Source organism: Aythya marila (assembly GCF_965140915.1).
Source record: "Aythya marila genome assembly, chromosome: 19".
Classification (NCBI taxonomy): Eukaryota; Metazoa; Chordata; class Aves; order Anseriformes; family Anatidae; genus Aythya; species Aythya marila.
Window position 1 is genome coordinate 5,377,243 of NC_139060.1, and position 24,637 is coordinate 5,401,879.

The 24,637-nt window shown below is 48.3% G+C and overlaps 1 protein-coding gene across 1 annotated transcript in view; it reads left to right on the forward strand.

Annotated features, from left to right (window-relative positions):
* COL27A1 (collagen type XXVII alpha 1 chain) overlaps window positions 1-24,637 on the forward strand; it is a 148,955-nt gene that overhangs the window by 61,173 nt on the left and 63,145 nt on the right. The window contains exons 13-24 of the mRNA XM_082775483.1: window positions 1,742-1,795; window positions 5,942-5,986; window positions 8,486-8,539; window positions 8,948-8,992; window positions 15,981-16,034; window positions 16,754-16,807; window positions 16,963-17,016; window positions 18,548-18,601; window positions 18,912-18,965; window positions 20,902-20,946; window positions 22,289-22,342; window positions 23,806-23,850. Coding sequence (XP_082631609.1) covers window positions 1,742-1,795; window positions 5,942-5,986; window positions 8,486-8,539; window positions 8,948-8,992; window positions 15,981-16,034; window positions 16,754-16,807; window positions 16,963-17,016; window positions 18,548-18,601; window positions 18,912-18,965; window positions 20,902-20,946; window positions 22,289-22,342; window positions 23,806-23,850 — 612 coding nt within the window. The remainder of the gene's footprint in view (window positions 1-1,741; window positions 1,796-5,941; window positions 5,987-8,485; window positions 8,540-8,947; window positions 8,993-15,980; window positions 16,035-16,753; window positions 16,808-16,962; window positions 17,017-18,547; window positions 18,602-18,911; window positions 18,966-20,901; window positions 20,947-22,288; window positions 22,343-23,805; window positions 23,851-24,637) is intronic.

The window sequence follows — 24,637 nt, forward strand, 5'->3', positions numbered from 1 at the left end:
GGTGTGACCAAGCAGCTTTCTGCCTGGTTGTGTTGGCCACGAGTTGTGAGCCACTGAAGGTGAGTGGAGGTCTGGCTCTGGCAAGGCAGCGTTTTACGTGTAAATACAGTTCTTAGTTTCTATCCTGATGTCCACGGTCAGAATAGCGTGGAGAGGAAAACAGGATCGTAGCCCACGTCTAGGAGGGAGAGCCTGGGGCTAGGCTCTGCCTTTGCTCTGTCCATGGGCAGCTCTTCCAGCAGACAACCTCCCTCTGAGCTCAGACTTGAAGGAGGGGGATGCCGTGCCATATTTTATCTGAAGCTGCTGGTGTTTGAGCAGGTCCCTGACAGCTCTCCGCAGCCTGCACCCCGCCAGCCCTTTGCTGAATGGAGTGCAAGCTCAGGGGAAGGCTGGGGCTTAAACTCAACGGCCTCCTCCTTGAAAACAGAAGTGTAGAGACCAGCAGGGTTTGCTAAGCACAGTTATATCCCTGTGCTGAGCTCTGGCTGAGGGACACAGCACGACAGGACAGGGGAAAGCCAGCTGCTGGGTGCGTTGGTACGTGGGGCACAGGGGACTTGGTGCAGCACGGGGGCTGTCTGAAAGAGAACATTATACCATTGAGTTCTGGCTCGGTACCTCTTTTATAATGGTTTGATACCTTCCAGATTCGTATCGGATAGAATGAGATGATGCAGAAGGCCTTGTGGTGTAGTTAGCATGGTCTTTCACAGCTCCGGGGTGCAGACCGTAAGGAGCTTGGAGCCGTTTGTTCCTCTGGCACACAGCAAGGTCATAAATGCATCGGAGTGAGTACTCCTGGCGTCTTTGGTCAGCTCCATTAAGCATCCGCATGGGCTCCAGGAGGCATTAAGCTATTCAGCTAAAGGGGGAACTGTTAAAATGACTGTGGTAGTCAGTGGGATGAAATGATGCAGATTGACAGCCCATTTTTGAGGACAGTCATTGCAGCAAGGTTTGTGAATTCTTCCAGAACGTAAAGGATTTAGGATTGACTTTTAAGGAGGTATTGCATTTATCGGTAGGGCATTTCTTCCTAAAGAGGACAGGAAGGACTGTGTCATTAAATACAGAGCCTGATCCTCCGAATGTGGGATTAAGGTTTCACTTGTAAACTACACAGCGTAATCCTCAGGGCTGCATACCCTTGTGGGACATACTGACAGTACTTCGGTGAACCAAAAGGAGAAAAAAGCACTGATTTTCACCTTTCTCTCTCCTTCGCACTCTCACGCTTTCTACATGGTGCTGCTAAAGCCTTGCCTGCCATCTGAAGCCTGCCCAGGGCTGAGAGCTGCTGCTCAAAGGCACAGCTGATGGAGGACCGGGCACAGCCTGCGAGGCAAGGCATGAAAAGTTGGGTCCAGCAGCCTCAGCAAGGGATGCTTTCCACAGCACGGCCAAAGAAAAAGCCTTCCTATCTCCTCGCTGGGTTTTCCTCTTGAGGTTTCCACCACTTAATGTGCAGCTCACGGCTGAGCCTTGTAAATGAGACTTCTGGTTACCTTTCACTGGCCCCAGGAGAGGGGAGTGAATCAGCTCTTGGCCCCGCAGAGCCTCTCGCTGGGCGCGTGCTGGTGGAGCAGGGGTGGTTTGGACGAGGACAAGCAGGCGGCTTGGCCCAGGCTTCCTGGTGACCTGCTGTCAAGTGTTGCGCTGCGTGCTGGGGACAGTTTTTAAGCTGGCTGCCTTCACACCAGGCTGCATCAATAAGTAATACTGATGTTTTCCTCCTCAGGGTTTTCCTGGTGATTTTGGGGAGCGAGGACCTCCAGGCATCGATGGGAACCCAGTAAGTTGATGGCTTTTCCCCTTGTTTCTTTTCATTGTGGTGGACATATCGTGCTAGTGAGAGCTGAGTGAAGCTTCTCAGCTTGGTGGCAGCTGATAGCATTTTGGTGTTCCTCCTGAAAAACAAATGTTCACCCCTGCCCTGCTCGTGCATGCTGTGAATTCCTGTGTTCAGTTCAACATCCTGCAACTGCCGGGTAATCACGTTGCCATTTAGTTTCTGTCTCCCTCCATCACCTTTCTTGCACCTTGGTCTTGATAGATGCTTTCTCATCCTGAGGATGTGATTAGAAGAAAAATCAGGTGAGAGAAGGTAGGGATTCTTCTCGTGAGGAGCAAGCAGTGGCCAGAGCATGTGGTTCATGCCACAGGGCCACAGGAATGGCCCTGTTGACTCTGGTGTGCTTGGGATGAAGCAGTATGTGAACAGAGCAGCAAGACAGGGCCCACAGAGAGAGGGATACATCGTCAGAAGGCACCACAGATGGCTACGTGACTGCATGAGCCCTCTAAGGTGCAGTCCTGCTACTCAGTTGCAGAGAGATCTGAGACAGTGTGTAGAGAAATAAGCTGCTCCTATCCTGCTTTTCACCACATCTCATTTTCTGATGAGGGTTAGCTAGCTGGTACTGTATGGTTTGCATCTCACTAGCATGTAGCTGTGAGCTTCTAAAGCGCTCCAAGCTTCGTGCCTTTCCTCAGCAAAAGGGAACCTTCGGCACCTGTACAAGTGCCAGGTTGCCTGCTCTGGAGCCTGGGTGTGCTGGGGAACAGCTGCAGAGTTCTGGGCTTCTGCACTCCTGCCTCGTGCCTCCCCCAGCCCCAGCACTGTGGTGAGAGAGGTCTCCAGGCCCCTGAGTTCTCGGCCTCCCTCCGGTCTCCATCTGACCCCTGCTGGCTTTCTAAGAATGGGATGTGTCTCCTGGGAACTGGGTCAGGATGGTCCCGGAGACCATCTGAGCAGCTGGATGCTAATAAGAATTATTTTGCTCTGTTCTTGTAGCACTTCATGCCAAACAGTTGGGCATGTGCTGTGTTTTCCACTGCTCACAAAACATGCCATTGTGGATTGTAAAATTATCAGATGTATTAATTATTTGAAATTATTTTCTGAATGGCTCTGTCAGTTCTTCCTCAATTAGCAGACGAGGCGTCCTGATTCATCTTTGAGATTCATACTGTCTTGGCTGTTCGCACACAACATCGCAGTGTGGCTGTGGTGTTCAATGGAGTGATTTGTGTGAAGCAATCCGCGCCTTACACATCTTAAGTTCCCATTCATCACATATGCGGCATAAAAGTTATTTTCACAAGCAGCCCCAGCCAGCAGGCCAAGCTCAGCTATGCTCCAGCCTTTGTGGGAATTGAGCAGAAGAGTTACAATTGCAGTGAACTGAAAGAATTAGATTCCCAAGAAATCCTTCTGCAGTTTTCCCATCCCTCAGTCAACATAAGCCGTGGGTCAGAGTGGAATCAGTAGTCCCAGAGTAGAAATCTTTCTAGATTGTATTGCTGTTTCCAGCCAGCCCACCAGGAAGAGCAGGAGTCCTGGAGGTCAGGAAGGCTCCTTTTCTACAAATAATTTGTTTTGTTTTCATTTAAATTCGCTAGTTGTCTAAGCCCCATTCAGAAGATGTGCTCGATGTTAGCCCAACGCCAGTTCCCAGAGCATCGGGGAGCAGCAAATGTCCTTTCCGTTAATTCATCCAGAAAGATCGCTTTTCTTTCATCTTATCAACGGCTTTTAAATATTAATGCGCCTTGGAGATCGTAGAATGAAAACAGACTGTTTCGGCGGACTTGAAGGGAGGTTCACAGGGTCACGAGTGGAGTCACAGACACAGAAAAATGCCAGAAAGTCTGTTTGCGGAACAGACAGCTATGCCGGGCTTGCTAGGTGGAGCATGCAGCTAAATCACAGGCAGGCTGCCACGGGTCCTGAGCTGCCCCATCCTCCGTTTGATCCCCGAGCACTTAGGCCGCTGCCGTCGCACGGGGACGGCCGAAGCCGCCAGCCTCTGATCTTTCCGTGCCTCCCAGCCAGAGCCAAGGCTCCCGCGACCGCAGGGGCGTTCTTCCCTCCTAGCAGCTCGCTGAGAACTGTCGAGCCATTGCATTCCAGATTCCCGTTCCCGGAGCGCTTTAGCCACTCTAATTAGTGTCTTAATCACAGGAACTGGACATGGGAAAGGACTGTTGATTCATCTCCTTGTCTCGTGTCCCAGTGCCAGATTCATGCACTGCAAAGGAGGATGGAGCCCCGTTTCCCTCGCAGGTCAGGGACCAGCCTGTCGCTGCTGATGGCCAGGAAGGGAGCACCTGGAAATCCTTCCTTCCCAGCACAGGGAACGGCTCAAACAACAATTTGTCTGGCCTGCCTCTCCCAGAGGAGTCCACCCCCTCCTCTTCCAAGAGGAAATCCTTTTGCATTAGACTGAGGCTGTGTGTTTCCACATTTACCCTTTCTCTTAAGGAATACCCTGGTGACATAATTCAGAAATCTAGGCAGTCTCACGCGGTGGGACCCAGAGCTGAGCATCCAGCTGATCTTCCCAACCACCCTTGGAGCCTGCAGAGCTCCTGGGGAGATCCAGGCCACCGTGCAGCTCCTCTGCCGAGCATCCCCAGGGATGTTCCCTCTCCTCCCTGACCCTAGCAGTGCCAGGCCTCGCCTGGATGCTCGAAGCCGACCTTGTTGCAGTAGCTCTGAGGACACAGAAATCCCACCCATAAGGAACAATTGCTCCACAGATGTCCCAAGTATGCAGGAAAGGAACCGGCCATAAAAAAGCAATTTTAGGCTGGTTGAGATTATGAAACGCTTTTTGTGTGCGCTTGCCCAATAGTCCTTTACTCCACTTCCCATAAAATAAACACACATAACCCTTTGCCCAGGAAGGCCGAGCACGTTTAGTCACGTTGCGTCCCCTTCTCCTTCATTCTTTCACTGGGCAAATCTTGCCATAAAAGGGGAGCTTTATTGCACCGAAGGGGACTCCACCAGATGTGCGCCATAAACCGAGCTGGTCTGTCAAAGAAAGTAGCCAGTGTGATCCAGAGCAGGGGTAGGGTTGCCTGAGCCAAGGGGAAGTTTAGCAGTTCCAGTGCACTTGTTTGGGGAGGCCCTGCTGGAGCTGGAGGTGTGTGAGGGCAGCTCCTTGCTCCGACAAGCAGCCCGCTGTCTGTGCGGCCAGGCAGCAGGATATTGGCCAAGAGAGAGGCACAGGGATGGGCTGAGCTTCACAGAGGGGTTGGTGAAGTGCTTGGGGAGCTGGATGGGTGATTTGTGGGGGTCTAACAGCTTCTCTGCTGCCCTGCGCCAGGAAATGCTCCCAGGCACCTGCTGGCACCCCTGGCACCCGCCTGTCTTTGGGATGCTGGCACAGAGGGAGTTTGTGGTGAAGCTGCGAATTCAAAGCAGACCTGGAGAGCAGCCTGCGCCTTGAAATGGGGAGCTCTGAGCCACTTGGAAAGCCTCTAAGGGGAGGCCAGATGGATGAGGCAGCACACAGAGGAGGCTGCAGGTTCCCCATGTTACACCACCTCTCCTGGGTGCTCTCAGGCGAGGAGCAGCCTCGGAGTACCCCATGTACCAACCACACTGCCAGGGCCCATCCGCCAGCACCAGAACCCAGCACACCCTCTCCTCAAATTGCCCAGTTTAATTTTCATCTGCATTCTCCTTTTTTCATGAGTTTTACTGTTTCTTACCAGTACTGAACCCTCACCTTTCCCCGTGCAGAGCAGCACCTTGCTTCTCCATCCCACCCTAGCTTTGCAGTCCCTGTGCCCCCTCTCTGCCCGAGCCTTCCCGTCCCTCGAGGCAGCTCCTACTGCTCTCCTGCCTGCCCCATGCACATAAAATGCTGCTTTTATCCAGCCTGCTGCTGGGAGGGGTCATCAGCCTGCAAATAGCTGCAGAGCAACAAGCAGCCCTGTGTCTGCAGAGGCTGAGCACCCACGAGAGCAGGATCAGTGGAGTAGAGTCTCTCCATCACTTTGGCCAGGGAAAGAGGTTGAGGAGGGGGGAGGAAGGGGGAGGGATGGTGTTTTCCCTGCCCTCAAGCCCTTGAAACACTGAGCTGCCTTTCAGCCTCTGTTTGTCTACAAAGAGCCCATAACCATGTCGGTCTGTCTTTCCTTTTAGGGAGAATTGGGAGCCCCAGGTCCTCCTGGAGTCCTTGGACTCATTGTAAGTATAAAAACAAATGGAGATCTGGCTTCTCGTGGCTTTAACCCTTTTGGTGTGCATAACTACACACAGATTTTCTCCTTCCTGTGCCGGGCAGTGAAAGGGATAACTGTGCATGGGGGAGGCGTGACGGCTGGGGAGAGAGGAGTGGGCTGGTGGACCAGGAGGTGGAAGAGAGCAAACCCTTTCTAAGCAAAAGGGAACAGAGTAAATATTTACTGTTAGAGCACTTACTGCTAGATAACTCGCCCTTTTGATAACATTTACCAGGGTATTTCTTCTAAGATGCAATATTCATTCCATGCTAGAATCTGTCGTCTTATAAAAAGCGAGTCCCTGGGAGCAGTAACCCAAGGATGCACAGTTCTTGCTCACTGGAGAGACCACGTGCAGGAACTGTCTGTCCTTTGGGTGTAGAGGAATTTTGCGCATGCTCCCACTGTCCCACCACTAATCCAGGTAATTGCATACGTAGCCAAATTCCACCCTTCGTTACACCCCTCCCCAGCAGGAGATAAATGGCTGTAAGGAAGGGTGGCAGCTCATCCCCTGGCAGCTGTGGCGGGGGTTAGTGAATGCCCAGCTGAACATATTCTGGTTTATTTTTAGGGCTCAGTACTTGTTTCAAGGTATTTCCTTGCACAAGAAGTGGTAGGCTCTGTTAGCAACTATAGCTTTCTTTCAAAATAGTTCCTCCTCAGCTATGATAATCCGTGAAAATTTAATTTGCATTGAATGGTTAGAAACAGTCTCCTTTTGCCGTCCCATAACTTAATTACAGGAGCGTGTAAGTCAGCCCAGATTAAGGCCTTGGCTGCACTGGGCATTGCACAAACACAGAGCACCAAACCTGGAGATTTTATACTCCTTGGAGGAAAAGCAGAGAATATGGTGGTATAAGTGTACCTTGAATTTGGGGGATTGGGGCAAAGGTAGATGGTTTCTGTTGTGGGCTTCTTCCTGGCTTTACTTCTGAGGCAGAAAGTCAATCCTTGGCAGCACTGTTTTTTCGGGAGTCGCGTGCCACAGCAGTGACACTCAGCTGCTGGCACTGCTCCAGGAAGATTAAAACCTCAGCCCGAGATTCAGTTCAAACTGAGCAGGATCCTGTGTCCCGGGAGAACAAGCAGCTCCCGAATTTGGGCTGCCGAAGCGACCCTGGTGGGACTGATCTAAGGGTGATTCCTTCTGTTTCCCCAGGGAGAAGGGGGCACTTCCAGCCTGCCTTCTCCTCCCTGCAGGGCAGCAATCAGCCACCCCCTGCCCTGGTCTGGCTGCAGGGCACACGGAGGCATTGGGGTTTGCTCCTGGCTGGCTTATGTCTGATCCCGATCCCTTCCTTCCTCCCCTCTACAGCCCCCCAGGGACCGCCTGTTCCCTCCGCGTGCCCTGCAGGTGTTTGGGCTCATTTAAAAGGGTTTGGAGAGCAGAATTAGAGGTAACTAAAGCCTCTTGCTCTCCTAATTAGCTGTGCGGGCAAAGCTTTGAGTAAACGCCTTTCTACAAGAAGCCTTTATGCTGGGAGGCATGAAAAGGGCATCTGTTAGAGGCCGTGGCCCAGCGCTCCCGGCGTGGCTGCGGGCCCTGACTGCGGGCCAGGGCCGCGCTCCCTCGGCAGGGCCGGCCCTGTTTATTGACACGCTGCCCGTATCACTGGCTCCCTTCATGGGCTGAGAGCAATCAAAGCCTGCTTCAATGTCGGCCACTGAAGGCTTCCTTTTATACGTGCGTGTGCAGGTACACACCGCCACCATGAACTCCACTGTCCCGGGCAGCAGCTTCTCGCACAAGGCCCAATACGTGATGCCGGGCTGTCTTCTCCCTGCAGCCGAGTGTCCATGTTGCTGAGGCACCTCTGTCCTTTCCTTCCTGTTTTCTCCTTTCCTCCCCATATCCGTCTAGATATCAGATCTGAGTAGCAACCCGAATTTCTTGACCACTGCCTTTTCTTTTGCTGTTTGGGTCTGTGTCCTTTTTTACACTCCCTTAACCTCCCTCTGGAGAACTCAGGAATACTGTGGTGGCTTCTTTCTGAGACCAAGAGTAACTTCACCAAGAATAAATACACTCCAGGACTGTAGTAAACCAGCTCAATATTTTATTTTTTCAAATGGTGGAAGAGGGAAAAGAATCTATTCATAAAATGTATGAATTTAGGAAGAACAGACAGAACCAAAATCTCAGACCCTACAACAGTTGCAGACTTCAAGGTGTTTTCTTAATTAATTTATGATTATTTTGCCACTAATTTACCACCCTGAATTCCTTAACTAATAGAAGCTAAATGTGAGATGAACATCCTGTGCATTTTTACTTAGAAGCTGTCCACATATAAAAAGTCTCTTGGCTAGTCCCAGGATGCTACTTCTGCTGGTCAGTGGTATGGCTCCTGTAAATTGAGGGATACTGGGGGACTGGATGGGAGAAGAACGTGCCACCAATACAGATGTCTGTTGGCTTTGCACCTAATGACTTCAATAATTTTCTTTCTCTTACTAGGGTGACATGGGCTCTGTTGGACCTATAGGCTATCCAGGACCAAAAGGCTTAAAGGTGAGAGAATACCTGAGTTACGTGAGCTCTCGTCCCTCCATGGCAGGACTGAAGATCATTCTGTTCCTCCCTCGGGTGACCATCCTGAGGGAAAGGATGGTCCCCAGTGTTGCTTGTCCGTTCACCCAGGCACAGGATTGCTCAACACAACATCCTGCTGGTGGTCTGCAGTAGGTGCAAGTTACTGGAGAATGCCTGGGGCATTTTCCCTGCATGCCTCCAGCCCAAGAAGGGTGTTTGAAGGTTTGGTGGAGCGTGCTTTGGGAGCAGCCTGGTATTTGGCCTTGGGGCTGTGCCAGGCCAGTGCTGTGGGTCTGAGCCACCAGCCCCACCAGGGACATCGATGTCAGAGACCTGAGCAAGTCTTTGTGGTGGCTCAGTCTCAGCCTGAACTTTCTTTTGTTTCAGGGGCTGATGGGAAACCCTGGAGAACATGGACTGAAAGGTGATAAGGTGATCTGAATACTCCCTTATTGCACTGTGTTTTAATTTTGCATGGGAAACCCCCTTTCTAGCTTCTCTTTCTTACTCAGCATCATGGTACTGATTCCACTCTGGCTGGCTCTTAGCTTCCTCCCTTCCATCCTACCCCTTTCTTGAAACCAAAGTTTTGATTTTTCTTTCTTTTATGGTATCTGCCACATCCCCTTTTCCATGGGGATCTAGTGTAGATCAGTTATGCTCAGCTCCTCTTTGGAGCTTCTGTCTCCCACTGATGATGATGGTAACCGTTAAGATTATCTGGTGTTTTGCTGGGCTTTTATGTTTTTATATTGGCTACACGATGGGATGGGGAGGAGGGTGAAGACCTAACACTGGAAGTGGGTTTGCATAAATGTGTTTGGAGGAAACGTGATATAACAAAGCAGCACAGCTCGCTGGAACAGACAAACAACTGGATCCCCAGGAAAACATGTTGTGTGTTAGGTACCTCTGCTCCTGTTCGAGAGGCTCACCTCAGCTCAGCTTCCTGCCGAGAGGAAATTGCCTTATGCCGAAATGATATAAATCACTTTGGAAAAAGAGAAAAGGAGAGGGGCATTGATGGCAATGATTTAGTGCTGCTGGCACAGAAACACGCAGCTTGAGCTAAATCAGCATGAATCTGCCTGTGTAAATGTCTCATTGTCATGAGAACCATCCTCCTACAGATACTCAGCTGCAGGATTTATTTAGTCTGAAAGAGTGGGAGGTGCAGTCATTTATTGTTGGCTCTGATTGCTCAGGAGGGCAATGCAAAATGACCATTAATTGTATTCTCCTCCTTCTGTGTGATGTTTTATTCTCTTATTAGATGTTTGCTTTTAGAGAATGATTTAGTAGCCCAAAACAGCACATGGAGGAAGTAGTGTCAAGCCAATTATTTCCACTCTTATTACGTTATAGCAGTTCTTTGCCAGGGCTCCTGTCTGCAGTTTCCATTTCTCCCCTGTACTGCCTTTTCGCTTTTGTAGAGAGGAAGGACAGGGCAACAGAAGGGCTTTTTCTCTAGGACAAGTTTAAGACATCGGAGATGGTTTCTTGACTCAAAACCAATTCCCAGAGGCCACAGACTCTTCTGACTGCTCCTCGGAAGAAACCTATTAAGAACTGGCCAGCATTTAAATCAGTGTTTAACAAAACTAAACTTCATGGACATTCCAGTATCCACTGCTTTACACAGACTGCTGTATTTATCCCCAGTATTTCTCCAGTTGCTGCTATCACAGTAAATGACCAGTTTTCAGCTCTCCCTGGAGCTATCTTCACAACAGTCCCAAGAGCAGAATTACCCACCATCTCCCAACAGCCCTGTGCTCAGTCTTACAGCTCCTCTCCTGGGGTGCTGGGAAACTTTCCTTTCCCTTCCAAGCTACCTCTCTCACTGCATTTTCCTTGGACAGGACAGACTCCCTTCCTGGCTTTCGTTACAGCCCTTTGCTGATCCAGGACTGACAAACCATCTCTCCTGCTCAGGCTTCCTCTGTCCCTAAGGAGTTGGCCTTAGTTTGAATATCCTGGGGCGCTATCAAACGCTCAGATCAGACTAACAATGATACCAGAGCTAAGAGAGAGCTTCCAAACAGCTTGTGTGTATCCTCTCCAGCAGTCTGAAGGCCAAAGGGATGGAAAACACAAGGCAAAGGGGAACCAGATTTACTTAGGCATCGATGACCACAGTTCTCATCTGCTCTGGTGAATGCATGCAGCTCTGACATTGCAGGTTTTAGCCAAAGCATCCAAGTTTGCTGTACCTGCTTGCATGAGATCCTCAGTTCTCCTTATGTTTGGGGGAGGATTTAGCCAGAAACAGCTTAGCGGGGTTTGTTCAGTTACTTGGTTCTTGGCCCAGTTTATAATGCATCCCTTCTCCAACTGATCAAAAGGCTGTTGTGTTCATTTACTCCAATAATTCTTCAGTGAATTGCGCCTCAAGACATTTTATTTTCTCTCACTCCAATTTGGGCTTCATGAACAAAAACACTCATCCCCTCTTACAGCTTGTTTACATTTGTGTTTTAATTGTTTATGCTCTGGTACCACTGAGAAATGTAAATGATAGCTGGTCTTGCTGCATTTCCTCAGTTAATAGCAAGGGAAAATCGCTGCCTTCAAATAGCTCATGGTCTAAATGTACACGTGGTTGGAGGATGGGATGTTTATGCTCTTCATGAGGGCTTCTGAGTCACAGAAGTGATCGAGGAGGAAGATACTAGAGGTGGGAAGTGTACCCTGGCCTCTTGGACTCTGTTCTTTCTGGCATCATCTTTCTTCTTGTTGCCTGCCTCATTTCAACAAAGATGTTTTCCATCTCAAACTTTATTTAGAAGCTGCGTGATAAATCTTTCTTTATTCCCCCACTTTGTTTTGGCCTTATGCGTTTCAGCTGAAGGTGGTCTTAGAACTGTCTGGCCTAAGGAAATCTCTGGTGTCGGAAAGTAGAGGCAGGATTTCTGTGTTTGCGTAGTGCCCAGCCCTTGGGCTGCAGAAGGACCCTGCATAGAGCTGATTTATGTTGGAGGCTCCATTCTGTCATCTCCAGCAGTCGTGTCACTGATAATTTCTGCTGCTACTGCTATTTTGGGGCTGGAACATCTTAACTGATTTCGCTGATTGCTTACTATTCGTTTTCTGCCCATTAGATTTTGACTTCATTAAAATCATCCATCATCATCTTCAGACAAAACTATCTTACTGCTATGACCAGAAACATAAGCAACCTGCCTGAGTCATGCACTTATTCTCTGTGCCTGTCAGTCTGAAAGTCTGCCTCCTGCCATTCTTGAAACATTTCCAGAGCATGATTGTGTGGAAATCTGCCTCTGCAGAGATCCTCATTTAAAGCTCGCTCACCTCCCAGGTAACAGTTCCCTTCTCTGCTGGGTGTTGGGGATGCAATTACCAGGTGAACTTAGCTAACTAATCAGAGAAAACACTCCAGCCACTGCAGGCTGGTGTTTGCTGGCTGGAGCACACCCATCCTGCTGTGATACGCAATGAGTACGTGAGGTCCTTGAGCTCCCTTTGAAGAGCAGGTTAGTTCAGACTTCCAAGCTGATGCTTTTTGCCTGCAGTGCCTTCACAGGGAATGCTGCAGAAGGACGGGCTGGCACCATACCTTGAGGTTGCACGGCCCATAGAGAAAGTTGTGTTAGAGTCTGGGAGTCCTGGTTACATCCCTGCTCATGAACAGGGCTCAGGAAACAGTTCAAGATGCATCATTTCCCATAGGAGCTGAGCTGCCGTCTTCAACTGTCCAAGTGTCTTTCCTGAGACTTTAAGTGGGCACCCACTTAATTGCTAGTTCATCTCTGAAAGAACCGAGCCATGTGCCAAGTGTGCTGAATGTGCAAGGTGAATGCATCCAGGTCCTAGCAAGCACAAATGATGCTCAGGCAGTCGACAGGAGCTGTCAACCTCACTGAACATCTCCATTCCAGCAGCACGTCAGCACCTTACCCAGAGAGTCCCAGCCTACTGAAGGCTGCATCTTGTATGAGGATGTTAGTTGGATTCTCTTGAAAGCAGTTTCTAATAAACCCGTTTAGAAATGGAAGCTTTCTCCAAAGACACACAAGGGATTAGTGCAGAAGTTTCCCATTATCCAGCCAGAGGGGAGAGGGGTGAATGTTCTGCTCCACCATGGCTTTCAGAAAGCTGGTAAATCTAGTTAAACGTCACATTTAAAAAGGGAAAGAAAAAAAAAAAAAGGCCCTAGATATTTGGCAGCATCTGAAGTGCTAGATCAGCAAGGGCAGAGAGCAGCAAACCTCTCTGCCCCATGCTGACAGTAATCAGTAACCATTCATAATTAGCAGCTCCTAGCAGATGAGAGCAGCCCCGAGGGTCGCTCCTCGCACCTTCCATCTGCCACCACCTGTGGATTAGCCCAGCTCTGAGGAGCAGTGGGGCTTTTGAGAGCATCCCACATCCTCCTTGGCAAAGGACGGGTCTTTCTCCCGTCACATTTTTACAGATCTTGGCCTCTTCTGTACCTCCCTGCAGAGCTGCCCGTGCTGTGCCACACGCTGCTCCCTGGGGACCCTGCAGTGTCCTGGGGTACCTGGAGCACAGCCCGGCCCCGTGCCTGGCCGGCCCCATCAGCTGCAGCCCACTGAGCTTTCTGTGGATGTGCTGATGAAGATTTAATTAGATGTCTGCGATCTCCTGTGCAGCCCATCTGTCTCAGTCTCAGTCCAAGTGTGTGGCCTCATGCAGATTTGTCCCCTTTGCACAGGAGCAGCTGGACCAGAAGCAGCTGAAGCCCAAACATGGTGCAGAGTGGCTGGGTGCCGTGTGCCTGAGGCTGCTGCCTCTGCCCCCTTGGGAAAAGGTCCTCACTGCGATGCTGCGTCTTTCAGGAATGCTGCTGCTGTTGTCCTTTGCCACGACAGGGGTTTTCGTTGTATTTTGGGTGTTGTTTCCTACGTTGCCTTCAGTATTCTGTATTCTGCAAGGGGCAGCAGCTTTATGTGCAGAGCCCTTCTGCATCCTTCTCATAAAAGGTAGCCCAGAAGTTAATGGTGGCTTTTGCAGCTTCGGATTTCCCACAAAATGGGCCTGTCTTCTGTTTCCATTTCCATGTTTTCCTGGAGGCAAGGAGAGGAGGCAGACAGGGCTGTGTCTGCTCTTACAGGGAGAAGTGAAATTACTGCATAACCCTGAAACAGAGTGGTCTTGAGAAGCCACGTGGTGTGATGAGCACAGGGGGGAGGTGGAGGAAGCGGAGGAAATCCTAGCTCCTTGTTCCTATGAAGGAGTTTTATGAATGAGGACATCTGTAACTAGTGAAGGACATGGCTCGGTAAAACACCTCAAGTAGTTTTGCAGTGTTAGCTCCCCATATATTGCCAAGCAGAAAACCCTGGAAGAAGAGATGCGGGATCAAGAGCAAAATGAGGTTTTAGCCCAGACACCTCCTCTGCGTGCTGCAGGCAGCAAACCTGCGTCACGCCTGCTGATCGGCCGCTTCCTTCACAGCCCCCTCTGTGCAGCGTTGCATGAAGAGGGGCCTCAGGGTGAAGCTGCGTTTCTTTTTATAGGTGAAACATGAAGCACAGGCAATATCCCATGGGCAGATCCCATTTGCAATTCCACATCGTGCATTCCTCCCCCTCCCCATGAACAGAGTGCTTGCAGCCCCTTCTTGTCATCTCAGCATCATTTTTTTTTTTTGGTTAATAAATACTCTGACCTCTCCTCTTTACTTTGTTCCTCGAGTTAAGCACACACAGCCTGAGTCAGTGTCAGATTTATGTCCAAGGCAGCTAAAAGTGGGTGCCCTGAACCTCAGTTTTGCTTTGGGTTATTAATGGCCACTGCCAATGCATCGTTTGTGCCCCGCTGTTTTGCTGTGCAGGAAAATGAGCTGGGCCATACAGTAGTTTTTTGCCACCCCTATTGTATCTAATGCTTGTGGTTCATCCGAACCAAAGCTGTGTAAATAGCTGATTTTTTCCATTTACTTGCTTTGCCAAAATAAAAGGGGGAGATGGAAAATAGTTTAGATGAAGCAAACTGTTTGGTTTGACTCAAATTAAAATACTTCAAGCTAAAAAAAAGAGTAAATGCATTTAACTTTTTTTAAGAATGGCATTTCAATTTTGATATGTAAAAGACTTGTTTTGAAGATGATTCAGTCAAAAGTTCTGAGAACATTTACCAAAACATTTAAGCAAATTTAGCATGAATCCATGAAATGTTTCCGTCATTGAATCTTCATGCTTCTTAATTAACTTTCTTCTGGAAAAGTTGTGTCCAAAAAGTCTTTCCCAATTCAAGTCTTACCCGTTCACAATTTCATTATCCCATGCAAGTTGCCACAGTACTTGTAATTACTTCAACCCTTCGATAACAAGTGGGTGGCTTTTGCCTGAGTAGAAGTAGACTTACTCTTTCATCTCTCCGTGGGCTTTGGCTCTGAAGCAGAAGTCCATGTGTCTTCCACGCGGAGTATGTTTAAACATAGATCCTTTTACTCTTCTGTGTCTTGTTCCCTTACTGGGAAGAACATTTTGGATGCGTGTGCCATGTATTGGACACAGCTCCTCAAGCAGTTACTTCTGGTGGGTCTTATCAGTGTACCCAGTTTTTGATAGTCACTCTTCCTTTGATTTCCTATGTATTGAATTTTTATTTATATATGAATTTTCTCTGCACCCTCCTTGACTCAGCTTTTATTTATGTAAATCACTGTACAAATGAGGTTGGGAGGGACCTCAGGATGTTACCTGGTCCAACAGCAGGGCTAAGAGGTAATACAAGATAGCCACTGTTTCTAAGAAATCCTTCCTTTAGGGATAATGACTTCTACACAGGGAGTCGGAATGCATTAGGAAGTCCTGAAGAGGGGAAAGACAGCTCAGGTAGAAAATACTGTCACTGATGCTGTGCTCAAAGTTGGGATCTCCATCCCAGCAAACAGCAGCCTACCCCTGCCAGGGAATCTCACCCAAAATGCTGCCAGTGGGATGGTTGTAAAGCGTTATGAGAAGTTACTCTTGTTTTCTTTTGGGAGAGAACTGATCTCTGGTGCCTGAAGCAGGGACCCTGAGTATTGTTTTCTGTGCTGTAGAGCCTTATGAGAGAAAAGGTCCATTCATCAGGCGCTAAGCTAACTCTTCTGTTCAGCTGAATTTTAACACTTCGCCACCTTCACGGTTGCTGTTAGCCAGAGGAACATAGCCTCTCTTCTTGCAGCCTCCATGGAAACACAATGCTTGCACTTCCATATTTTTCTTTCCCTGCAGTTTCATTTTTCAGTTCGGAATCAATGTTGGGAAATGCACACAGTGTTCAGGATCATTGTTACAGTTAATGCTATCTACAGTTTGTCACCAGTTCAGCTTTGAATGGAGCTGGTGATGAGCCTTTGGCTGTACATTGCACCGTCTAGCATCTACCTGGGCATTTGGGCTATTGCTGCTGCCTATTTTAACTCTCTTTGGTGGTGTGTATCCAGGGTGATCAGGGAGGAGCAGGTGTGCCAGGAGATGTTGGCTTCCAAGGAGACAAGGTAATTGTTCCCCTTTTCTTCATCATTTTTTCCCCTTTTATGGGTAATTTGTGTGGCCACCAGCCTCTCTATGCATCTTCAAGCCATGAGGAGCTGGGGCTAACTGCAGCCTGTTGCCAGGTCCTTTCCTTTAAATAGTTCCCCTTTGGAGTACTCTGCTAAAATTTATGTCATCAGATGGATTTTGTTGTTACTTATAATAAAAAATGTTCTGCTAGTGGCTTTCCATATAAAGGGCCATATTCTCATGCAGAAACTGGAAATGATGGGACAGGGTTGGACTGGTGTGCCTGTGTGTGGTCCAGCAGCTGCCGACTCAGAGAATTTGAGTACTCGGTGCAGCAACTTAAACCCTGACCCAGTGAAGCACTTAACGCTGTGCGGAACTGCTGAGCAAATGACTGCTCCCCCAGGACTACAACGTGATGCTGACTTCAGCTGAGTAAGGCTGTACTTAGCACCGCACTGGGGCCTACATGGCCCTGAGCCACAGCCAACTGCAGCAGTTCATGTGCTCCTCAGGGCTAAAGTCATCCCCGGCTTTAGCAGAGACATCTCACTGATACCAGGGCAATCACCCTGGCCCCTTGCAGGGCTAAGAAACTGCTTAGAAACTCCTCATGTCTCTGCAGAATCTGGGGCTGGAGCAGGGGGAATTGGTGTTTTTTGATGCTTTGTTGTGTTTTCTCAAAACTCCTCTCTTTCTCTCTCTTTCTCAGGGTAGCCAAGGTTTGCCTGGGGTCCCTGGGGCACGAGGGAAGCCAGGCCCCCTGGTAAGTAACCAGATGTCCTCTGCTTCCTAATCTCCCTTTCCAAAGGTTGAGTGCCCAGCTGGAAAGACAGCTTGGCAGGGGTATGCTCTGCTCAACAGGAAACATAGCAGCTGGGAGCTAGCTCACTTTTCTCCATTTTTTTCTGACTTCTGCAGGGAAAAGTTGGTGACAAAGGTCCAGTCGGGTTTCCAGGACCACCTGGCCCTGAGGTATGTCCCACAGTGCTGGGGATTGCTGTCTGGTGGGATTCGTTGTTCTTTAGTCAATGGAGATCCAGTTTTGTTCAAACGGGGAAATGGGACAAACTGTCCATCTTGTACCCTCTGACAACCCTACACTCACATTGCCTGATCTGCAGTTAGTCTTTCTGCCTGATCTTTCCAAGCCTTTTTCTTCCTATTTTGTTACTTGCAAGTCCCATACGTAACATCTTGTTCTGTTCCTGTTCCAAAAGGTCCGTCTCCAAAGATTGTCCGTCCCTTGGCACACAGCATGTCACAACCCATCACCTCTCCCCATCTTTCACTTTTAACAGCTTGGCAGACACTTGCTGCAAAGCAGAACATCCTGTTGTTTTGCAGAGGGAAGCTCTCAAGGCTTTTCTTAGGAGCTTCCAAAAGTTGTAAGAAAAAGCAGTGGTGAACAGAGATAGAGCCCCACATGGTCTCACAGCCACCAGCCAGTCTCTGTGAACGCTAGTCTTTTTCATCATATTGTTCTTCGACCCTTTTTGTTCTTTGGCTGTTCTTCTGGGGCAGAAGATTCATTTCTCGAGTCTTACACCTCACTTTCCACCTACCCTCCTCTTTTCAAGCCTGGGGCTTCACTCCTCTGCTAGGATATTATGGGACATCAGTGGCTATGAGGGGACCAAGATAGGTTCATGACCCATTCTGCATCTCATGTTTTCCTAGTTTCTTCTTTCTCTATTTGTCATCGATATCCTGAAGGTTTTGTGGTTGTTTTTTTTTTTTCACTTCTTCGCCTGCAAAATACCATTTCAAGTAGAAAACAACCCTCACTGCCCTTAACAAAAATTTTTATGGTGATACCTTAAACCCGGGCTCGGCTTCCCCCCAGCGTATTGTGGTTTTTCTCCCTCATAAGCAACCAGACAATGCCTGTGAGATGCTAGAGAGCCTCTTCCAGCACGAACGATGGTCTGTTTTCCCTTCATCACTGCTCTGGTATTTTACTGGGTCTGGAAGGGCTCTCGGTCAAGTGCTGCCACTTAGCAATCTTTGCTCTTTGTTGCTATTGGAAATAACTGCAGATTCCTTTGTGTGCTCGGCGAAGGGGTGGTGGGTGGAAAGGAGCCGCTGCCTGGCTGAGGGCGGCCGCTAATGAGCATGTCAGCACCTTTCCTAATTCCTCGCCCGCTGTCCTTTGTCGCCGAGGCGTGCAGTTTGTTTCTCGGAGCAGTGAGATTATGCGCTGACTCATAAAGATTAATTAAAACCCAAATTGCTGTTTTTAGCCCTGTGATGACAGGAAGGCCCTCACAGCAATAAATCTCCTCAGATGATGGACCTAAAGGGAGCTGCTGGGGAAGGCTGCCCTTGTGTCCAGCCGATAGCGCGGCTCCCGTCGCGGTGTTTCCTTCCCTCTGCGTGCTGCGTGGTGGCCCACACACGGACACCACCAGCATACAACCAGTTTCTCAGCATTCAGCCTTTAACTGAACCTCTCACAGAGGCTGCAGAAGTCCTTTGCACCCAAACCATCTCTCCTTTTCTTCAGGGCTTTCCAGGGGACATCGGCCCACCAGGAGAAAATGGCCCTGAAGGCCTAAAGGTGAGTGGAGCTGAGAGCGAAGCTCTGTAGGGGTGGGAGGCAGCCAGGGAAAACAAAGTAGTGGGAAGGGGGAGAGAGAAAGCCCTGGAGATTCCTCAAGACTGTCCTGGCCAGCCTTTCAGCTTGGTCTGTTTGGCTTGAGGTCCCTCCAAGAGTGGGGTTTTCTTTTTTTTTTTCAACTTTTTTTTCTGTAACAAAATTGACATTGGATGACGTCCCATGGCTGTGAAAGAGACTTTCTCATTTTAATGGCCCTTCTGAGCTTATGTTACTATTTTTCTGAGTATCTTTTCCTTTGGCTTCTTCTCAGGGGAAGCCGGGAGCACGAGGTTTACCTGGGCCAAGAGGACTGCCTGGACAAGAGGTGAGTGTCCTCAGACAAAAAGCAGATTGGATTTAAAGAATAATGTTGAATTTTGAAGATTAATGCACACTGAAGTGGTGCCTGTGTTTTGAAATCCTTCTGTCCCTCAGAATTTGGAAGTAAATGCTTATATTCACCGGTCAGAAACCCACAGAAGAGGAGCTTCCCCTAGGCCCTGAGGCCCTTGCTTCCAGTCACTGCTGGCATCCCTTGACCCTAAACTCTGCACCGGCTTTTCTTCTTAAGTCTGTTCCCCCACACCCACACACACTCCCGAACGGATGTTAATGCCCTTTTCCCTGCACATCCCTTTGCACAGACATGCCCTGACCTGGCTTTTGCTTTCTGCTCCTTTCAAGTGTGTTTTCTTTCAACTGTGAGACCTGCAGACTCTGCTGTCTCACATGGAGCAACGTTATTTGTAAAAAAAATGCAGAAACTGAAACTGCTATTTGCAAAGATTTGTTTGCCCCAGCATCTCAGAGCTTGCAGCTTTCACCTTCCACTGCACAGGAAGACTTGAAGCTTAATTCCAGTCACAGTCATTGAAAAGGGAAAATTGTCATTGATTTAATTGTCCTAGAGCTGCAAATACTTCATGGCGGCAGCAGAGAAGGCCCGAGAGCCCTCCTGTTTATCCCATTGCAACTCCAGCGGCTACAGTGTAGTTTATTCTGGGTCAGATCAGTGTAAGCTGTTTGGAGTCATGATACATTTTGCAAAAAATACTTAGTGCACACATGGGCAGCAGCTCAGACTAATAGCACCAATCATTCTGAACTTTTTCTGGGAATTCTTTTGCTTGCTCTCTAAATGTGATTAATGCAAATTAGCTCATTTATTTGCACTGAAATAGGGAAAAAATATTCTAGGCAATTTACAAAGTGAATCGAAGCCCTGCATTCCAGGTTCAGGCAGGCATGACCAAGCTGCCTTCAATTTACTCTAGTTAGTGAGCATGAAAGTAAGACTGAAGACATGGACATGGACTTTGACGTGAGCTGTGCTGAGGGCCTCTGAATGTGCATCACAGCATACGACTGTGCCTTCACTGCTTCTGTAATCTGAGGCGGAAGGTCAAGGCTGTGAATTACACCCTCTTTACAAATGTGGCATACTGTGGGTGGCTTGTCTGAGCCCACCAGGCTGGGTTCCTGACTTCCAGTCCCAAGTTCAGCCCGCCAGCTCATGCCACTTCATTACCACGGCTGACCACCTAAATGAGAGCAGCAAGAACCGTGGCTGCCAAGGGCGCTTTTAATTTCTCTTGGCAGTTGGTTTTAGACACTTGAGATAATTTTTGTGAAGCTTAATTGAAGGTCTCCTAGAAACTGTAGATCTGATCCTATCACATTAGAAACTGGTGCAGAGCCAAGGGAGAAGACCGAGTCCAATTGCTGTGTGAGATTTTGAGATAGCTCCATCGTGTAGCAAGTGTAGTCCCATTTGAAAGCAAAAGGGAAACCTCCATGCAGTTGCCAAATGGTTCTGTGGGAAATTTTGCGTCTCTGTTTTCGTGGGGCAAAAAAAAAAAAGAAAAAAAAGAAAAAGAGTAGAGAGCTCAACAGCATCCATGTCCCTGCCAAATCACATGAAACAGAGCCCTGTGAGCATGTCCAGTGTATCCCATGGGCCAAATTCAGCCCATGATAAGCCCACCCAACTGGTGTTGACTTCGGTCAAATTTTGGGTGGCCTTTACTGGCAGGACTTGACTTCAGACTGTATTTCTGATGTGGGGAGAGGAGTTGGGGAGCCTCAGAGATGTTGAGCTTCCTTCTGTAGGGGTTCAGCAGGAGTCAGTTTTTAAAATGTGACAGCTGAACACACAGCCTGTGTTTAACTGCTGCTCATACTGCAGACCTTTCATTCTTGTGCATGGTGAGACCAGGCTTTGTCACTACTTTGCCCTTTATTTTAATTTCTTTTCTCCTCAGGGAGATGAAGGACCCTTAGGACCACCAGGAGTCCCTGGTCCAGAGGTAAGTTTTAGTGGTTTACTCAGTTACTACCAGCTCTGTTGACTTTGCCATGAAATTGTAGTTGAAATAACATGAAGCTTCAACCCTTCTGGCTTGAAGTGGGAAGTCATCTGCTCTTCTAGAAAATATTGCATTGTCCAATTGCTTGATCCAGGACGTATGAAAGTCACAGAACAGTCTTTCACAGGATGTTGAGTAAGACTGATTTTATAATTTGTTTAAAGTTTCAGACCTTGAAAAACTATCTAACATTCATGCACAAGATAAAGTACTTTGACTGGAAAGCATCTTTGTAAGCAGCTCTGTTGTTTGCTTCCTTGATTTATGGTATTTTTCAATGAAAGTAGAAGGAAAAGTAAGAAAAAAGACAGGACATTGAAGTAGAGTCCTTTTTGTCATCTACATCACTCTGAACATGGTGATGTATTGCAGAAATGCAGTTAGGAGAAGCAGAAAGAGTATTATTGTATCTGTGAGCCTGCCAGCTCACAGGGTTTTATAATGGTTATGAACATAATTGTTATTGCAAGATAGTGAAATATCTTGTAAATTGGAAACTGCTGAGAGCTTCTAAGTGGATGAGGAAATAAATTTTTATCTTGCATTTCCCCCATTATTCTATTAGATACTTTTATTCCTTTCTTGGAACAACGTAACAAATCCAGTTACCTCAGTGCCTGGGGGAACGCCGTAATTGTTCTCCTAGCTAGAGGGAAGGATCAACATGAACCCTTGGGTCTGCAGGTTTATTCGTGCTTTTCTAAATTTAGCTGTGGATGTCAGCCTGGCTTGCTCCACTGCAGGGACACTCCTGCTCCCAAACCCTCTCTCGATGCCAGGGATAGAGCCCACAAGAAGCCTACATAGCCAAGTCCCTGCCAACACCAGGGAAGTGCCATCTTTGGATGCTCAGGAAGCTGGTGTCTTTGCTGGCATCACAGGAAAATTTCTGGAAGTCAAATAAATCCAACTAAATACTGCAGAGAATGAGCTAAAAGGCAGCAACAAATACCTTGGCTTGGTTGATTACAGTCCATGAATAATGTTTCTGATGTGATGTTTAAGCAATGGAATCGAGCTGCAGGGGCAGAAATGTGCTGAACCTTAGAGTAGCTGTCTGAACATGTTCCACATAAATCAAACCCAGTGTCACTCAAGACAGCATTTTCTTCTTGTGTTGCCTTGGCATCAGTGAGGACTGCTGCATCCTTAGCACGAGGGATTGGCTGGGAGTGTTGCTTGTAAGCTGCACCTTGTCATATGGATTCACAGACACATTGCTGTAACCCCAGGCAGCTGCAGGAGTCATTATTTAGCTTTTCATATTTATTGTGTATTTCAGGGTCGACCTGGCCGGAAGGGATTTCCGGGAAGACCTGGTCCTGATGGTCCAAAGGTAAGGAAAGAGTTGGTTAATGATCAGGGAAGCAGTGAGTAGAAAGGAGAAGAGGTAGAGGGATGTCTCTTTTCTCAATTTCATAGTGCTCCAAGCCTAGGGTATTCATTTCAGAGAGGACAAGGGGAACTGAGGTTTTATCTTTTTCTCTCAATTTTGGGGTCTCAGTTCTTGCTTGGTTTCTTCAGAAGGAAGAATGATGGTGTGTTTTTTGAGCCATGTGCTTTGTTATATAGTGTTTCTCCTCTGATATTCACCACCACAACCCTCCATCATCTCATGTTATTTTCCATTGTTTCTCCACATTTTTGTTCTAAAACAATGCACATCATTCCTATCTCTGCTGCCTAATTAGCAGCAGGAGCCATCCCAGGGCAGTCCGCTCCACAAACCCACACTCAAAAGGAAAGAGAAATCCCAACAAAAACAACCTCTTCAAGCAGTAAATAGCAAAAATGTGGTCTGGCAGCACATCTGGAGTATCTGCCTACTGAGAAAATACAGCTGCCGTCACCCAGAGACAATACTGCTGAGCGGTGACTCTGGCCCCTGGATGGCCTGTCCAGGGGCACGGTGTGGCCTTTCGTGCTGCCATGGCTGTCCCACATGCAGGTTTGGATTTCTCCTCTTCCTCTTGTTTTTCACTTCAGCCCTCATTTTCCCCATTCTCTGAATTTCTCTGATCCTACACTATGATTTAGCTTGTGTGCGTCGTTCCTGTGGTTTTCCTGCTCCATGTGACAGTAATTTGCCTATGGTGGAGGTTTTGTAAGAGCAGAATCAGGGTGCAGCATTGCCTGGGAATATTTGGGTTGCTTTTTGTTATTGTGACCCTTCCACCAGCCGGTGAATTTTCTCGATCCCTTTTCCTCTGTCACTCAGGAACAGCACCTTCCCATGGCATCCACACTCTTGCTTCTACTAGATGTTCTTCAGATCTTTTGGTTAATCACTCTTAATCTGTGACTGATGCATTTCTGCCTTCATCTGTCCATTTTACTCAGCTGTTCAGATAGAAACATGATGGGGTAGAAACACCCTGGCTTCAAGAGGATCCCTGATGAGAACTCACACCTTATTAACCATATGGATAAATCACCCAGGACTAGGCTATGCCACAGGAGAGCTGGCAGCTTATGTTTCAATGTTTGAGTTTGGTTTGTGTAGGTTATGTTACCACAGCACAACCAGCAACTTTTAGGGGCATTTCACTCAAAACAGCACGTTTCATGTTTGTGTCATGTTTGTCTCCATGTTTGTGGCAGCTATGTTTCTTGCTTTGGATTATTTTTCAAAAAACTGGGCTTTGTAAGAAGTTCTTGTAAGAGGTTGCCTCTTGCTGGTTTTCCACAATTCAGAAGCAGCTTCCCAAATGATGGTGTACACAGAATCATGTTGTAATGAGTGAGGGGCTGACTGGGAGCAGCAGCTAACCATGTGCCTCCTCTCCTCTTGTCATGCAGGGCGAGCCAGGAAACCACGGCCGACCAGGGAAAGTTGGTGAGCAGGTAAACTCCTTGTTTTTCTTGTCTGTTTGATGGTCTCCTGTGTTTAACACCTTCTGGATGAGCAGTGTGCAGGCAGAGGGCAATGGCCAGGAGCTTCTGACCACCTCAAACCTCTCTGTGGTCCTGGTGCTCCAGCTGTGACATAGGAAACACGTCTCGTAGTCTAGCTGTAGCTCTCAACAAACAGCACTGCCAGGGGCCATGGGGTCTGTTTTGAGCTAGAGGTTTTCCCATAGGCCGTCTGATAAAGTCACAGTTCAGATGGACGTGCTGGCCATGCTGGCAGCACTATAGCATGCAAAACTGGCTGTGCTTCTCTAGGAGGCAAAGCCTTGGAAATGAAAGAGATTATGGAGTTCTGTGTATTCCACTTATTCACAAAGGGGCAATTTCCAGGCTTTGCTTATGTAGGCTTTAAGGGTAGGACCCCCTGCTTTGAGGTGCTGCGCTGCTTTCAGAGGAGACAGCAGCCAAAGGACCCAGGCCCTGGGCAGGAGAGGCACTGAGCTGCATTTTGGTGTACCACAAGAGAGAACGTTCTGCTGGGTTAGCAGGGGACGTTCATTATCCCTGTAGGCTTCAGGGGAACCACAGGCATCAAGGAAAGAGAAACAATCGTTGCCGTGTCTGTGATTGAAACCAACCAGCTTGTCCACCACCAACCCTGAAATTGCAGCCGCGGAGCCTCCAACATGTTCTCTGCGTTCCTACATGACCACACCAGGCTGGATGCAGCCGCTGGCCCTGGCAAAGAGGGTGTTGCTGCTCAGCACAGCTGTCCTTCCCA